Source organism: Ziziphus jujuba, chromosome 3 (genome assembly GCF_031755915.1).
Source record: "Ziziphus jujuba cultivar Dongzao chromosome 3, ASM3175591v1".
Classification (NCBI taxonomy): Eukaryota; Viridiplantae; Streptophyta; class Magnoliopsida; order Rosales; family Rhamnaceae; genus Ziziphus; species Ziziphus jujuba.
This window is the reverse complement of record NC_083381.1, coordinates 25,124,829-25,138,982: the sequence shown is the minus strand read 5'-3', so window position 1 is coordinate 25,138,982 and position 14,154 is coordinate 25,124,829. Positions and strand designations below refer to the sequence as shown.

Here is a 14,154-nt window from a genome sequence, read left to right as displayed (position 1 = left end):
AAAATTTTGGTCATTGACAATAGAATATTCATTTAATAAAATTAAAAATATCATTGCATACAATAAGATAACAAAAAACATACATTAATTGTACTGAAAATGAAGTTGAAATTGAAAGAATTTGAATGAGAATAATTTCCTACGATCATAGTGAAATTGATACAAATATAGTATTTTCATCCAATGGTCATCATCAACTTAACAAATTCATCATAATTAACTTGACCATCACCATCCAAATCAGCTTCTCTGATCATCTGCTCAACCTCTTCATCTGTTAATTTTTCTCCTAGATTGATCATTACATGCCTCAACTACAAAAAATCAAAAGAAAAAGTTAAATTAAACTAAAATTTGTTAACAAATTTATATTCTCTTTGGAACATTATATTAAATCAACTAATATGAAAAAAAAAAAAAATGTATAGTCCAATTCAAAGCATGGTTAATGTTCATTGCATGTGGAGAAGTACAGGCTATACAGGATATCGAGATTGGGATACTCTAACTAAAAACTAATATATAAAAGCAGAGGTAAAACATGTGAATTACTCTAATTAATAAATTGAAAATATATATATATATAGGATCGATTTCACGGTTACCCATATAAAATATTTTAATATTGATTAATTAATCCTGCGTTAATTGCATATATGATTCTTTATATCATTTTCTTTGTCCCCGTGATGGTATGGCAATCCCAGCACAACTAAACCATTCAACAACAACAATTTGCTGGCCGTACCACTTCTGTTTAAGCTTGAAATTTATAGGATTTTTTTTTTTTTTTGAAATTATACTTTTAATTTCCAACATCATCTTCTTACAAATAATTTTTTATTATTTATTTAAATCTATTTGCTCAGAGCCAAACCTTTATAAAAATTATATTTCTGTTTATCATTAATTTCGTTCATATCCTCTACTTCATTTTGGCAAATGTATATGGAGAGGTAATAAATAGTAATATCTTCTTTTTTTTTAGGGGCATCGAAAATTTATCCTCCTACTTACATACATATATTTCCATGAAAATTAAAAATGTGATTTTTTTTTTTTTTTTTGGTTCATATTTTCTCTTAAATATAATAAAGTTCCAAATATATATAGATGATAATTAATTAATGAAAAACTTTACCTCGCTAGCAGATATGTACCCATTCTGATCCTTGTCAAATACTTTGAAAGCCTCTCGAAGCTCCTCTTCAGCATCAGTTTCCTGTTACATAACAAAAATAAATAAATAAATAAACTTTATGCTAATTTTCCATATAAATATATATGTACCATGCATATATAGTTAATTAAACAAGAAAATGATTTTTATAAGATCTCTCTTATGCATCTTCTTCTGAACTACTTGCCCTTTATACTGAAAAGTAGTAATTAAATACGTGTAAATACATGTATATATACATATATATATATATATATATGTACCTTCATTTTCTTGGCCATTAAGTTCAAGAATTCTGCAAACTCAATGGTCCCATTTCCATCAACATCAACTTCACTAATCATGCCTTGAAGCTCTTCCTCTGTGGGGTTTTGATCCAGAGACCGAATTACTGTTGCCAATTCTTCTACTGTAATGCAACCTGTAGTCCATAATCCAAGCTTTAATATTCCACTTCCACATTTTAATAAAAAAAAATGCAACAGTTCAGAAAACAGAATCAAAAAACTTCTTTTTTGTTTTCCATGGTTTTTTAACTTGTAAAAAATAATAATAATAATAATAATTTTTCCAAATCTGAGAACAAAAAAACGTATTAATATGTCAAACCATATTCAAGAATACTAACCAAGAATTGAGGACTTATCAGGAAACTCACCGTCTCCATCCTTATCGAACAGACAAAATGCTTCTTTAAACTCAACAATCTGTTCTTCACTTAGCACATCTGCCATTTCCGTTTTCCTTCAAACTCACCAGCTTTACAGAGTCTTTTAGAGAGAGAAAGAGAAAGAAACAAAAAAGAGAGAGAAAAGAGTTGTTTGTTATTGTTGAGTATAGCTCAATCTTAGCTGGGTTTATGTAGAACTCCAATATGGGCAAGTCAAGCACATTTTTTTTTTTTTAAACAATTTATTATAACTAAAAGTAAAAACAACAGGGAGTCAAATTAAACTTATGACCATATTTGGTGTCTTTCATCCATGGCTTTATTGGAAAAGAAAAGGGTCACTTTCTAATATTTTTCTACACGGGACTTTTATTAACCGATTATATTTTATCAAATTTTTTTATTTTTTTTGGGTGTAATTTATAGAATATTATATTAGAAATTTAAAAAAAGAAAAAAATAGACAGCTGTAAGGGTTTGATGTTTAGGAGACAAAGAGCATTCAAAGAGTGAGGAGGGAGAGAGAGCATGGGGAGATGTGTATTTTGTTTCCACATTTTCAACCCCAAAAAGCACGCTGCTTTGCTTGCACGAGAGGGAAACATTAGAAAGAGAGAAAGAATGCATTTTTGCCCATTTTTATACCCACTATTTCTTCTTCTACTACTAAATGTCCCTTACCATTTACCAAAGAAAATAAACCAAATGCTTATTACCAATTATGCTTTCAAAATCAACAAAACTTTAGGTCTTAGGTTCAATTACTTATAAACATTATGTTAAAAACGTCAATTTCTCACCAAACCCATCTATTAAATTTCATTATCTGTTTCATCCTATAAAACTTAAAGTTGAATTGGACAGTTTGCATGACTTTAACAATATCCAACCAACTGAAAGATCGAAAATGTGAACACATAATATGATGGATCAAATTAAGACAAGTGAAATAAATGCTCCTGGCTGTCTACGCGGTTTGGTTTCTTGTTTCCTGCTCTGCTGCTAAATATGGGCTTAATTATCAGCTGCTCAATGTATTTGCGATTTCCAGCTCTCATTTCATTAAGTATGTCGTACGAGTGCTGTACGTAAATGTACGCTTTTAGGGGGCACTGTTGCATATTACTTTTACTATTCATGGGTTCACACGTGCGAACTGTATGCATATATACAGAGTCTTTTTTTTTCTTTTTTTTCTTTTGCTTGAACTGCATATATACAGAGTCACGGTCTAAATATTAGACTTTCAAAAGGAAGACCAAGCAAAACAGAGGAACTAAATCTTAATTTGGACTTTACTTTTCCAGAATTTCAAAGAATTTGAGTTCCTCCATCTGCGATGATCTGGGTTTTCTATATTCAACAAGTTTTTAGCTACCAAGAATCCCAAACAACAAGATGCATTATGACTAGGATTAAGTAAAACTCTTTCCTTCATGTTAGTCTACAAATCCCATATGATATATTGAATAATTCCTTTTCGATTAAGTATTATTATTATTATCATTTAAAAAAAAAAAAAAAAACATTTCATATGACTAATTTGATTGATAGAACACCTTGTGGGGCCTTTGATATTTGAATGTGAATGGACAATCACTGATCAAAGACAAGACTCCATTGAATGCAATAGACCCTAGTGCAACCCCATTAGGTACTACATAAAAACTTTGCTAAGACTAGTTTCAAGAACATTCTTTGAATATATAAACGTTAGAGCGCTTAAATTAGTCCATTGCTTTGACTGGCAAAGTACTGGCAACAGCTGGATTAGCCAGGTGAAGGTATATTTTGGAATTGATTAAACATTAAAAAGGTTGAAATTTATTATTTTACTTTTTTCTCTGTTCTTTTCTGTCTTTATTTTTTTGATCCTTTTTGCAGATCTTATTGTGGTCCTGACCTACCAAACAGGTAATTGAATAAATTTATAATTTTTAAAAGTCTTTATGGTCAGCTTAGAGAAAAAAAAAATATATATATATATATATATACATATGTCCTTTCAATTTTGCTTTTTCTGTGTGTTTCTTATTGACTTTAAGCAAAAAGGCCATGTCTTATCAATGGGTAATTTGACACGTACCCCACACCACAATCCAATTCCTAAAGATTTACTTTTGTTCCAGAAAGTTGACCAAATGGACAATACATGGATTAATTAAGAAATAAGAACCAGTCTAAAAATTAAATCTTAGTTGGTACTCCAACTCAATTATTCTTTATCTTTTTGGAAGAGGAATTGCAATGTGCTGAAAGTTTCAGAATAAAGGGGGGTCAAATATTGAATTGGATTGCTTAACAAGGTTGAGAATTGAAGATTCTTATAGTTAAATATACGACCATAGAGATAAAAAGGGAATTCTTTTCCTTGCCTAGGGCTAGTAAAACAGCCAAAGGAAGGTTTGTTTGACGGGCTAAAAAAATAACCAAAGTGTAATGCACATAACATGTTTGCTTCTTGAAATTTGAGAAGGTTTTGTTCATTTCTATATGTTCTATAGTTTTTATAGCATCGTTGACACAAAAACAACACCATGCCAATTTTGTTGCTGGCTCACTTTTCTATGATTTACAGCCAGGCTTTTTTTTTTTCTCTTTTTGATTTCACTTAAAAAAAAGAAAACTTTGATTTTTTCTTGGCCTTGCTAGTGAAACCTTTTCGATCACATGAACCTAGACACTTGTCGATCCTATCCATGTTGTTCCTCATCAATACAATTTCAAATTATTTCTGCTGTCTCTCACTTATCATATAAGAATTATGACCAAAAATTGGTGCGATAACCTTGAATAAACACCATTTTTTAATTCACATTTTCCACGTATTAGTTACTCCGTCAATCTCCATTTTCCCATATATTTTTTAAAAACTAAAAAAAAAAAAAAGGACCTGCTGTGTATAAAATATAAAAAAATAAAAATAAAAATAAAATAAAATTGGTCTTGCAAAAAAAAAAAAAAAAGCGTTAGTATAGCCCGAGGCAGATGAACATGATTCCTAAAGCAAATCCTGCACAAAGCCTTGATATAGAACACAGAATTTTGCAATTTACATTTTGATTATAAGTCTACTATTGCCCAAGGACTAACAGGAGTACAATAGCTTTGGATATTTTAGATGTTGTTGCTTGAATTTGTTTTCATAACTTGGTGTGATGGACTACCAGCTCAAAAGATTACAGAAAATGAAGTTTGATCAAATTACTTCACCATTTTATACAAGACCTATGTGTATAACACACAAAAGCATCACAATCACTTTATGATCCAGAGAGCAAAAGTCCAAAATAAGGTTATTTTTTACAAGAAAAGATAGAGAGAGTGAAAAAAAATATGTTACAAAGTCCGCCAGGGCATATTTAAATACTGGAGGAGTAAAATATCTAATCCCTCATGGTATAGAGGCTTGAACTAAGAAATTAGGCATCAAGAGCAGTCACTTGGATATAGGAAAATGGTGATAATCATTTTTCCAATTATCTTCCTCTGATTTTAGATTGGAATGCCCTTTGGAACAATTTTATCTTTGATCCACATGTAAATTGGAATCAGCACAAAGTAAGCAGCAGCAATAGCTCCAACAATAAACCGGGAAAAGAACACAAATGGATTAACAGGTTTCTGGACATCCTCTGCCTTTGGACCAAGCTGCAAAATGACTCAATATCATTTAACTGTTAAATTAATAATGCATTTTGAGAGTAAATAAGCCTCCCAACCATATCTAATGCATGATCTGGTACACATTCATAAACCTCAAGATACAACCTAGCAATAATGAGCATCGAGCTACAACAGCTACTGATCTTTTCAGAAATCTATAGTTTCTCTTGTACTTAGGCTCACTAATAATGATGTAATAGAAATTTACTTATCATGTTCTATAAGACAAACCTAAACTAGAAGTAGATAAAATATGTAGTCACACACTCAACATGATCACTCTAATATAAGAGAGCGGAACAATGAAAAATAAGGATAACAAGAAATCAAGAAATCAAGAAACCAAAAGGAGTGGGAGAGACTAAGGATTTCTAAGAGAACTATAAACTTGACCAACTCCTTCCCTACCAATTGAAAAAACAAAAATTTATTTTGCAATAATTTAACTTTAGGGACCATAAATGTATATTATATATATTCAAACTCTGTTTCAATATTGAGATTTAGGGACAAGAAATGTATATTATATATATTCAAATTCTGTTCCAATATTAAGAAAAAAATATTTCTTATCCAATCATTTTTCCAGGTGTAAAACACAAAGGAAAGACAAATAAATTTACCTGAAGAGGGGAGTCGCCAGATAAGGGTTTTACACCAGTTACAGAGCAACCCATAATCAAGCCATGCCTTCGGACTCCACGGTACCATTTTGGACCAATCCTTTTCAGTTTAACATCTTTAAAACCAGCCTTTTTAAACCATTCAATGTACTCTTCCTCCTTAGGGAAAAGCATCCAAATGTCAGCAAAAAACTGAGACAGCCAAAAGGTTGGATACACAGGACCTATAACACAAGCTTTCCCTCCTATTCTCAATACCCTATACGCTTCTTTGATTCCACGCTGTGGATCTGGCCAGTACTCAATACTGAAGGGAGAAAACACATTGAAATTTTAAGCTAAGCAAATATTCAAACACCTTGAAAACACTCCAAGAAAAGCCTTTAAAAGAAACTAGATTTATAATAAAGCAAAGAAACACCCATTACTTTTTACCTTCCAGCTGAGACATAACGATCAGCATAATCGGTTGGAAATGGCAAATCCTCTGCATCCCCTTCAATTATCTTGCAGTCCTTCAAGGCTTCTTTTTGCTTAGCCTTGGCAAGCTGGTGAGGGGATTGGTCAAGAATTGTAACATTTTTAGCATCAACATGCTTAACTATTCCAAGTGTTGTGAACCCCGTTCCACCACCAACATCTACAACTCTCATATTCCTATCGTAAAGATCAGCAGGCTCAAGTGCTTCATCTCTCATATCCTCAGTCCAGTGTCCAGGGTTTATGACATGATCATAGACTATGGAGAGGAATCTGTAGAACCAAAATGCCTCTTTCTTGTGCTGTATGAACCTGGGTTGAGAAGCTGGCCTTGCGGATGACATACTGCATCTGGGTACAAAGCTTTTGGTTTTGTAATTCCTACTACTATAGGGAACTAAACCCTTTTTGAGAAAACATGATTGATGAAAATTTATCCCAGAGATGAGATTGAGATTTTCAGCTCCATTGAGAATTGAATTAGCCATTGAAGAAGAAACAAACAAATGCACCAAATAAAGACCGGTACTTTCTTATTGTAGAGACCACCCAGATGAAGAAATTAACGAAATTTATTGGGCAAAGGCTGCCCAGTGTGAAGATCAAGATTGAAACTCCTCACACCATTTTTGCTTCAGCTTCATGTACTTGCTCTGCTTTCAACTCCACTCAATTATATTTCATTTCTTTAATTATTATTATTATTTTTGTTTTTTCTCCTTTTTTGGATAACCATATTTTTAGCATGAAAAAAATACTTGTGGCTAAAAATGGCCAAGGCCAAGACTTAAGACCACGTGTCGACAACAAATTGAAGGTGAACAAAATTGCAAGTTTTCAAGTTCATCTAAAAGCCTGCATGGCAAACAGGTGTTGCCCCACTGCCACGTAATTCCACGTGTCAACCCCACAAATACTTGTCTCTTTCTTCACTTTGTACATAATCAACTTCTCTGTCTATCAGCTCCAAATGGGTTCAAGAAAAACACTCGGGCCAAAAACAATGTCTTCCTTCTCTGCCTTGTCAAATGCTGTAGTGAAAAAAACCATCCCATTTCGTTGTTTTTCATATAACAAAACCAGAACAACAACAGCAACAAGCCCATCATCATCATCATCACTTTTACTATCCCAATGTGCAGTCTCATCAATAAGAAAGCTTCCGACACCGGTTTCTATTGAAGCAAAAAGTACTCCCCCATTGGAGGTGATCGAAGATCCCCCACCTTATAGTCCTGACTCAAAACCTGGAATTGAATTCCCGAAGCCGCCGATGTCGCCTCCTGTGGGTCCTGATATCCAACCTCCTAAACCGGATGTACTGCCTCCAAGAGAACCGCCGCCATTGCCACCTGATGTAGTGCCGCCACCTCCGCCGGACATGCCTCCGAGACCGCCTGGTCCGGAGATTTTTCCACCGCCGAACGTAGATCCAAGGCCGCCGGGGCCGGAGATTGTACCGCCCCCGGGATTTCCGAAGCCGGATATTAGGCCACCACCCCATGGACCTGTCTATATGTGTCACTTGATTCCTAGTCGTTAAGTAATATGGTTTGTAGGAGTTTCCTAATTAGAAGTTTTTTTGTCTTTTTTTTTTATCTTTTTTTTTCCTTTTTTTTGGCTTATAAGTTTTTTTGATCAAGAGACGGAAAAAATTATTGTTTTTTAAGTTTATAATAGTTTTAAAGGGAAAACTAATATCAACTTTTTGAATGACAGATTAGTTTTTCTTTTCAACAATTCATGTCGCATTCCAAGCAAAGAATAATGAATGTATTCCATTTGTTTTTTGTTTTTATTGTTGTTAATATGAATGTGAAAATTTGGTGTCTTTACGAGCTAGAAGAGGTGTTTGAGATCCAAAGACCAAGTAAGAGAAGGAAAAAAAAAATAAAAAAAAATCTTAGTACAAACGAAAATAAAATTCAAGAAGAAAACGATGAAGTTAATTATAAGATATGAGAAAAATGAAAAAAGAAAAAAAAAAAAAAGAATTAAATCGAACCATAATTGCTCGTGTGCAAGAGAAACATAATGAAAATATGTGCCTTCCATTATATGAGGTTATCAGGATTTTTCCACTTGTATAAGTACTGATCGGGGAGGATTAATCATTATTGTTATTACTATTATTATTGAATATTGAATATTGAACTGCTTTGCTTTTAACTTTTATTATTATTATTATTATTCATTAATTTATTTTTCTTCGTATGCAAATCCACGACCCTAAACCAAAGATAGTTATATTACTACATAAGGCAACCAAGATATCCACACCAATTTGATTTAAAGGCAATGCAAGCAACTCTTTTGAGAATTAACATTCTCCAAACTTAGAAAGCTTATGGATCATATACGTTGGAATATAAGACCACAAAGAAGAAACATGTCTCAACACTAACAAAGACCTCCAATGGAGCAATCCATTTTAAGTACATGAAAATGATCCCTACGAATTCAGTAAGACACTATATTTTGTATATCTATATGTGTGCATATATAGGCTTCGTTTTGCATAGGCTCCATTTATGACATCTCTGATGGCCTACGAACTTCACGCAGCTGAACCGAGTTTTCAAAGCAATGCAGAAAACCGTAGTGAGGGTATTTCTCATACCATGTGTCTTGCCGCACATGTGTGTCCCAATGCTCTCCGCTGCTGCTTTTTCCATACTTGTGTATCCATCCAGAACCGTTATGGCCTTCACCCCATGTGCGATTCCACCGCTCTCCATACTTGCCTGCCCACCATGTTTCCCCCTGCTTCACACCATGACCGTTCGTATCAAAATGTTCATCCCATTTGTCTCCCCATTTTGTCCATCCATCACCCTCACTCCGCTCTGCCCATTTGTCAGTGTATTTTACGCTGCCGCCCCGTCCATCGTACTTTTCACCCCACCTGCAACATGTACAAGATATGCTTATTGGATAAACATAGGAGATGATTCTTAGTTGACAAATGAAATTCAAATCTCTTTCCATGTTTAAAATGACAATGCATTTGGCGATTAAATGCATTTTCAATTATCAAAAGATAAAGTCTAAACAGGAATATTATTATAGCTACTTTTGAGAGGCAGAAAATCAGTACTGGAAACTTCGTCCAGTTTAAAAATGAGATTCAGACCTTTCATGCCAAACGTGAGCATGACCAGCTTCAAGCTGTGTGTTTGGATCAATACTACACCACTTGTGAGCCCATTTCTCTGCTTGGCCAGAAGCATCATAATGTTCCCACCATTTCTCATGCCACTCATCTCCATTGCCGTTCTTTCCCCACTTGTCTGCAGTTTTCTCGAAGTGCAAAAGCCCACGCTCCTGCAACCAAATTGAAACTTGCAGTTCAACTGAGCAAAAAACATTTTCATCTTTCAAATATAAAATTAAGCATAAAATGAACCTGTTAGTAATCAGAACCGTGAGATCCCAGAGAATGCAACGAATAAATGCATAGATGTTCACCCCATTCCATAACTTTAGTACCATTCATAGATAACACAATGACATTCACAATCACTGGAAAACACAGTTAAAATGTCCTTCTGAGAGGTTCAGGATTCAAAATGAGCATAGAAGCATTATGTACCAAAGCACTATAAGCCACCCATTGGTGCAGGATTGGTTAGAAAGATCAAGACTTTTAGTATACATACAGCACTAAAAACTAATATGAAATCTCTAGGAAACATTTTCATCCAAAAAAAAAAAAAAAAAAAATCCCTAGGAAACATTTAAAATTAATTTAATTTGTAATGGGCAAAGTAAGAAAGACAGTAATTGTAGTTGAAATGTTCAATTCCAACTGACCTGTCGCATAGATTCTCTCCAGAATTCACGCCAAACATTTCCAGTTGCATTACGCCCTGATTTTTCTGAACCAAGCTCTTTATACCCAAACTCATCCGAGGCCTCCCAGAACTTCTCTTGCCACTCAGTAACTTGATCAGAACTAATGCCCCTCATCATCGTCCACCTGCAAATCACACCATCAGGTCTTTGCTCAATTCCTGTCTCCTTCCACCACCTTGTTCCATCTTCATTCACGCCATACGATGCCTCATCCACCTTATCAAGAGCATGAGCTGCTTCTGCTGCATGCGCTAAAAACTGAACACCAAGTTCGTGATCCTCTTTTGAGGCAGGAATATCTAGACTGGCCTCAGAAGCCACCTTTTCAACCTCCATTAGTGACTGAAGAGGCGGTAGAGGGGGGTAACGATTACTGTCAGATACTTTACTCTCAAAGGGAATCGAAAGATAGCCTACAGATTGTTCTTTCTCCGCAAATGGGTTGCTTGAACTTGGATTTGCTGAAGATTTTGTTGCAAGCTTCAAGTTATTAAAATCATCACTATCCTGAGGGGGTACCCAGGACCAAAAATCTGGACCAGGAATTCCATTATTTGAAGTGTCTGAACGAGGCAGGAATGTAATGCCACTTTGGTTTCCTGATAATGGAGTTAAAAATGTAAATGAACGGTGAGAAGGAATATAAGCATAGTTTCAGCTTGTCAAACTTTTTCTTTTTCTCAAACAAAAGAAATGCAAACTGAGAAAGATAGAAAAATTGAATTCACCAATTTTGAGTTAGTTGGAACGAGTTTCATCATTTGATTGCTACTTAGAAAACCTAATGCCACTTATTCCCACCATATCCAAAAATTTAGTCACACTTGGTCGCTTAAGATGTCCCCCAAGTGAAAATTTTGGAATTTGACAACTTAGCTTCTACTATTCACAAAAAATAAAGGCCAAGACCCCATCTCCTTCATTTTTGGATTCAAAGAACCATTACTAATCTAAAAAATTCCAAAATTGCTGAATCAAATTAACATTTCTTAGCAGCAAAACCATATCCTATATTTAATTAAATGAAAAACCTAGAAAAAACTAACAATGCTTCAATTTCATTTCACAAAACCGAAAATCCAAATAACACAAAACAACAAACTTACAGCAAGCGCTTTGATAATAAATCCAAATTTTACCTTCTTGAGGAGTTACAATCCCTCCACCACTCCCAACCCCCGATTCACCGGAACCCATATCGGCCGTAGACTCGCTCTCGTTGATAATAGCTCGAGCAGCAGCTATGGCAGCCGCAGCCCGATCAATGACCTGCATTCGCTGAGCCCGATCCCTCTCCTCCCTCGAAACCTCAAGAATTCTGTTAAACTCCTCCGTCTTCTTAGCCAAATCCTCAGAACTATCATCATCATCATCATCATCCCCACCCGAATTCTCGACGATCTTCCGAAAATCAGCGTTCTTCCTCTCGCTCTCGACGGCGTTCTTCCACATATCGAGGTACGAATCCCCGCTGTTGGAGACCCAAATCCTCAACCCTCTTCTTCTCGTTGTTCTCCATGTCTTCACTCCAACGGGCACTGCTGCTCGTTCCTGAGGCAGAAGAGCAAGCCGTTGATTACGCTCGTGGAAGTGGAAGAAGGAGGCGCGTGAAGAAGAGGCTCCGAGACGACACGCCATTTCGTGAAATGGAAATGACAGAAAGAGAGAGATTCAGAGGTTTCAGGAGAATTGGGGGAGTGTATACAGAGAGAGTGAGAGAGATAGAGAAGTGGCGGTGGATTTTTGAACTTCGTGAAGTCAGGAAAGAATAGCTTGTGATTTGCTCTTTGTTTCTTTCAACTTTTTCTTTATTATTATTATTATTTTTTTTTTCACTTTATCTCTATTTTTCTTTTTTCTTTTTTCTTTTATTAAAGAGATGGAAATTTTACGTGGGAATGAAGGAAAGGCTTTGATTCTTATTTGACTGTTTGATTATCCGGTTGTAACGGATTTACCTGTATTTTCAATTCAGGTTTTCCGTGGACAGGTGGAGCGATTATTAATCGACAAGTGTCCATTATCTTCGTTACTTTAAGATCTCAAATCCTGAAATTTGATATCGTTAAAAAGGAAATTTTATTTAGAACCCTTTATTTTTTTCCTAATTATATTTCAAACCCATATTTTTTGAATATAATTATTAATATCTCTATAATTTTTTATACTTATCAAATATATATTTATTTATCAATTTTTATTATTTAATTTTAATAGTTAAAAATTAAAATTATATTTTTACAATATCATTTAATTATATTTTTTTATTTTTAGCATGTTTTTTAATCTTTTAAGTACTAAAATTAACTAATAAAAACTAACACATAAATATATTTTAATAGATATAAAAAAAATTAAAAATTTATTTTAATTCTTTAAAAGTATGAAATTTAAATATAATTATAATAAAATTAAGTTTGTTTTTATTTGAAATATCAAATAGCTTCTATTTGAAAAGTATTAAAAAAAAAAAATGTACATATAAAAATACTAAGCAAAGGTATGTGTCTTACTTGGAGCCAAAAGCATTGCTTAAGCTTGTCTTTTTATTGGCGTCAAATTTTTTTTTTTTATCGTTATTCTTTCTTTGTCTTTTCTTCTTTTGTTGATCTTGGTGTTTTTAAAATTTTCATGGATTTTTAAAGTTCATCAAAATTTTTTTTTAAATCAATTTTGTATAATTTTTTTGGTGATTTTGAAATCCATTGCTGCATATAAACTATTCAAATTGGTTTTCTTAAATAAATACAAGAATTTGGAATCTTTGAATTAACTTTTTTAAAAGTTTTTAAATTTCTCCCGATGTTTAAATTTTTTCAAATCTTGCTTTTATATAATTTTTATACGTTTTTATGGAGGTTAAGTAATCCAAAGTTTAAAACAAAGTATAAAAAATAGTTTTCTTGAACAAATGTAATAATTTGAACCTTTGGAATTAACTTTTATAAAAAAATTTAAAATCTTATCAAATCTTTATTTCAAATCATTGTCGTCTAATTTTTTTAGTGATTCAAACTCGATTGTTTCAAATAAAGTATTCAAATTGATTTTTTTGAACAAATATAAGACTGTGAAATTTTGAAATTCACTTTTATAAAGGTTTTTTATATTTCTCAAAATCTTGCTTCTATATTATTTTTATATATTTTTGTGAAGATTACATATACCAAAGTTTCAAAAAAGTATTAAAAATGGTTTTCTTCAACAAACATAATAATTTGGTCTTTTGAAATTAACTTTTATAAAGGCTTTTAAAATTTTTCCAAATATTTAAAATTTCATTAATTTTTATTCTAAATCATTTTTACCTAGTTTTGATGGTAATTTTGAACTCCATTGTTTAAAATAAAGTTTCCATATTAGTTTCTTAACAAATTTTTAAAATTTGGAATCTTAAAATTAATTTTTATAAATGTCTTTCAAATTGTTTAAAATTTTCCAAAATCTTTCATTTAGATCTTTCACTACATTTGTTAAATTATTGATCTTTTTAAATTATAAGGAATTTCTTTATCTGTCTTTGAAATATTTTAAAATTTGTAATTTGAAAATTTATTTAGAATTGATGTAAATAGATAAACAGTTCACTTTACTCTTTTTAAATTTTAATATTGCACTATATATATATATAGTCAACTAATACATTTTCACAGTCAGCACTTATGGTTACTAATTAAAAT

The 14,154-nt window shown here is 32.9% G+C and overlaps 3 protein-coding genes across 4 annotated transcripts; all 3 read right to left on the bottom strand.

Moving 5' to 3' along the window:
- Positions 1-13: 13 nt before the first annotated feature.
- Positions 14-2,068, bottom strand: LOC107413144 (calmodulin-like protein 8). Of its 2 annotated transcripts, none has more exons than XM_048477842.2 (4): positions 1,809-2,068; positions 1,444-1,601; positions 1,142-1,222; positions 14-314 (listed from the first exon to the last, which is right to left on the bottom strand). In XM_048477842.2, exons 1-4 carry the CDS (start codon positions 1,912-1,914, stop codon positions 177-179), a joined length of 483 nt encoding a protein of 160 aa, XP_048333799.1. In that variant the 5' UTR covers positions 1,915-2,068; the 3' UTR covers positions 14-176. The 2 variants fall into 2 exon arrangements, with proteins under 2 accessions (XP_048333799.1, XP_048333800.1); XM_048477843.2 differs by having other exon boundaries at positions 1,839-2,066.
- A 2,961-nt stretch (positions 2,069-5,029) lies between these two features.
- LOC107413125 (2-methyl-6-phytyl-1,4-hydroquinone methyltransferase, chloroplastic) lies at positions 5,030-7,297 on the bottom strand. The gene is made up of 3 exons (XM_016020991.4): positions 6,575-7,297; positions 6,140-6,446; positions 5,030-5,501 (listed from the first exon to the last, which is right to left on the bottom strand). The coding sequence occupies exons 1-3, from the start codon at positions 7,105-7,107 to the stop codon at positions 5,346-5,348; spliced, it is 996 nt and encodes a 331-aa protein (XP_015876477.2). The 5' UTR covers positions 7,108-7,297; the 3' UTR covers positions 5,030-5,345.
- Positions 7,298-8,892: 1,595 nt separating this feature from the next.
- LOC107413122 (protein LIKE EARLY STARVATION, chloroplastic) lies at positions 8,893-12,287 on the bottom strand. Its single transcript, XM_016020988.4, has 4 exons — positions 11,614-12,287; positions 10,433-11,073; positions 9,753-9,943; positions 8,893-9,524 (listed from the first exon to the last, which is right to left on the bottom strand). Exons 1-4 carry the CDS (start codon positions 12,110-12,112, stop codon positions 9,149-9,151), a joined length of 1,707 nt encoding a protein of 568 aa, XP_015876474.2. The 5' UTR covers positions 12,113-12,287; the 3' UTR covers positions 8,893-9,148.
- Between the last annotated feature and the right edge of the window lie 1,867 nt (positions 12,288-14,154).

What these genes read in the sequence shown, in the direction of transcription:
- LOC107413144 (XM_048477842.2), bottom strand. Translation starts at nt 1,914, where the DNA reads ATGGCAGATGTGCTAAGTGAAGAACAGATTGTTGAGTTTAAAGAAGCA. An exon ending in TAATGGCCAAGAAAATGAAG is followed by an intron (nt 1,223 to 1,443) that starts GTACATATATAT and finishes GTTATGTAACAG; the next exon opens with GAAACTGATGCTGAAGAGGA. An exon ending in GGTACATATCTGCTAGCGAG is followed by an intron (nt 315 to 1,141) that starts GTAAAGTTTTTC and finishes GATTTTTTGTAG; the next exon opens with TTGAGGCATGTAATGATCAA.
- LOC107413125 (XM_016020991.4), bottom strand. Translation starts at nt 7,107, where the DNA reads ATGGCTAATTCAATTCTCAATGGAGCTGAAAATCTCAATCTCATCTCT. An exon ending in CGTTATGTCTCAGCTGGAAG is followed by an intron (nt 6,447 to 6,574) that starts GTAAAAAGTAAT and finishes TTCTCCCTTCAG; the next exon opens with TATTGAGTACTGGCCAGATC. An exon ending in CTGGCGACTCCCCTCTTCAG is followed by an intron (nt 5,502 to 6,139) that starts GTAAATTTATTT and finishes GTCATTTTGCAG; the next exon opens with CTTGGTCCAAAGGCAGAGGA.
- LOC107413122 (XM_016020988.4), bottom strand. Translation starts at nt 12,112, where the DNA reads ATGGCGTGTCGTCTCGGAGCCTCTTCTTCACGCGCCTCCTTCTTCCAC. An exon ending in GATTGTAACTCCTCAAGAAG is followed by an intron (nt 11,074 to 11,613) that starts GTAAAATTTGGA and finishes CTCCATTATCAG; the next exon opens with GAAACCAAAGTGGCATTACA. An exon ending in GGAGAGAATCTATGCGACAG is followed by an intron (nt 9,944 to 10,432) that starts GTCAGTTGGAAT and finishes ATTTGGTTGCAG; the next exon opens with GAGCGTGGGCTTTTGCACTT.